The 2459-nt window shown below is 38.0% G+C and overlaps 1 protein-coding gene across 1 annotated transcript in view; it reads left to right on the top strand.

Annotated features, from left to right (window-relative positions):
- Positions 1–2459, top strand: part of GCC2 (GRIP and coiled-coil domain containing 2) — an 82176-nt gene that overhangs the window by 46607 nt on the left and 33110 nt on the right. Inside the window, exons 10-11 of the mRNA XM_011980557.1 lie at positions 1492–1611; positions 2134–2319. Of these exons, the coding sequence (XP_011835947.1) occupies positions 1492–1611; positions 2134–2319 (306 nt within the window). The remainder of the gene's footprint in view (positions 1–1491; positions 1612–2133; positions 2320–2459) is intronic.

The following is a 2459-nucleotide window of genomic DNA, read 5'->3' as shown; positions in this document are numbered from 1 at the left end:
AAAAACACCATTTACTTCCTGCGGGTGCGCAGGCTGTGGCCATCTACCTCTCTGTTGCTCTTCCCATCAGAGAAGATGGCCCTGGAGACGGTGCCGAAGGACCTGCGGCATCTGCGGGCCTGTTTGCTGTGTTGACTGGTCAAGACTATAGACCAGTTTGAATGTGATGGTTTTGACAATTGTGATGCATATCTACAAATGAATGGTAACTGAGAGATGGTGTATGACTCCACCAGCTCTTCCTTTGATGAAATCATTGTGATGATGAGTCCAGAGGACAGCTGGGTCTCCAAGTGGCAGCGAGTCAGTAACTTTAAGCCAGGTGTATATGCGGTGTCGGTCACTGGTTGCCTGCCTCAAGGAATTGTGTGGGAGCTGAAAAGTCGAAGTGCCTACAAATCCAGAGACACAGCTATAAAGACCTAGCAAGCTGCAGGGCTGCCAGTATCTTTGCTCTCCACTTCCTGCCTCTGCTTATTTCTTGTTCTGGAACTAAATGAGCAGAACTTCAAATACTTCCTTCCCTCCAATTCAGACTCAGCTGACTGTTGAGAGAGCAGCACATCATTTTATCATTTTATCTTCTTTGGACTACAAGTGGGGTGGGAAGGATTTGGGTTGGTGGATTAACAGATGGAATTGAGGAGAGAGTAGGATGCTGATTTTCCTACCCATGGCCCAGGGCTGTGCCTTCCTTATGCTGAGGACTCTAGGTCAAATGTCAATAAATATGAACCTCTAGGAAAAAAAAAAAAACACCATTTTGCTAGTAATTTTGCATGCACATTTGTGGGAAGAATAGAAGTTTTCCAGAAACAAAGGCAAACACAGGATTTATAAGGAAGGAGAGAGAGAAGAACATGAAGAACTACATGTAGTCTCAACAATCTCATTTACATATTTTGGTGGATAACCTAATTAGCTTGTGTGTGGCAAAAAAAAGTCTGATCATTCTGTCCTTCAGTAGGCCAACTGGGAATATCAAAGCAAATTCAGTTGGCTTTGGATTCTTCAGTAAATATTGAAAGTGTCACTGCGGAGTATGAGAGACTAAATCTATGAATGTCTTCCAGTGTTCTTTCATTAGGACCCTTACCTTATATTAGGCCAGGGCTGGAGTATTTCTCTCATCAGAATTCTTCAGGTGGAGTTAGGTATCCAGGTTAAACTTTTTATCCTCTATCCTTAAGTTGTGTTTACATTTTGGAAGTTCATTGTTGTTAATGAGTAGACTATTTAACCTTGGAGCTATTATATTGTTTATATTTAAAATTTCTTCTCCTTTCATACATTTCCCCCACCCTCCAATACTAAAAGTTTTCCAAACTGTGCTGTTTTTATTACCTAATGCCAGTTAGGTATTCTGTTCAACTTGGGTAAATATTTTAAGCATCCAGAATGGACTCATGAATCTTAAGGTGGCTTGATGATAAAGTCTGACCTGTTGAATGCATAATAATATACCAAAGTTAAATCCTTCTTTTATTGAAGAATCTTTTATTAGAATATGAAAAGCAGTCAGAGCAACTGGATGTGGAAAAAGAACGTGCTAACAATTTTGAGCATCATGTTGAAGACCTTACAAGACAACTAAGAAATTCGACTTTGCAGGTAATTTTTTAATAAATTCAAAAATGAAAACTATAACAGGTGTATTTTAATCTCAATACTTTGTGCATAAATTCAAAAATGAAAACTATAACAGGTGTATTTTAATCTCAATACTTTGTGCATAAACAAAAAAAAATAGTCGGAAACAGAATTTGTTCCCCCCACCCCCCGCTTTACCCTCCTCCCCACTTGTGAGAGAAGAATAAGACGAAACAGCTAGCAACTATGTTGCTTATTATTCTAGTCTTAATTCCCCTAGAGGATTGGTTGGTTGGTTGGGGGTGGGTTTGTTTTTCATTTCTGCTCTTTACTCTGCCAGTGCACCTGGTCTCTTGTAAGGTTTACCATATTAGTGACAGATTTTGAAACTTATTCTTAATTTAACATTATCGTTCTATAGCATGGACTTTGAAATCTTCATTTGTCACACTATGCCAGTATTCTCGTTAGTGTACCTGTTCATTCTTCTCTGCTGTATATGTTTTCTGCATGTTTATAGTAATGAATCATTTGTCATTTCAGTGTGAAAAAATAAATTCTGATAATGAAGATCTGCTGGCTCGTATTGAGACACTACAGTCTAATGCCAAATTATTAGAAGTACAGATTTTAGAAGTCCAGAGAGCCAAAGCAATGGTAGACAAAGAATTAGAAGCTGAAAAACTTCAGAAAGAACAGAAGATAAAGGTAAAAACAATCCTGCGAGATTGATTCACATATATATGATGCATTTATCAAAATATTTAAATGAAAGGAAGACTTACTAAAGAGTAGCATTTATGAATACAGCACAGTTCATTAATTCCTTAATACCAACCATAAATTTGAGAATCCATGCTGTGATTTGG

The sequence above is a fragment of the Mandrillus leucophaeus genome, unplaced genomic scaffold (genome assembly GCF_000951045.1).
Source record: "Mandrillus leucophaeus isolate KB7577 unplaced genomic scaffold, Mleu.le_1.0 Scaffold214, whole genome shotgun sequence".
Lineage (NCBI taxonomy): Eukaryota > Metazoa > Chordata > Mammalia > Primates > Cercopithecidae > Mandrillus > Mandrillus leucophaeus.
Note: the sequence above shows the minus strand (reverse complement) of the source record. Positions and strands in the feature narration are given on the sequence as shown.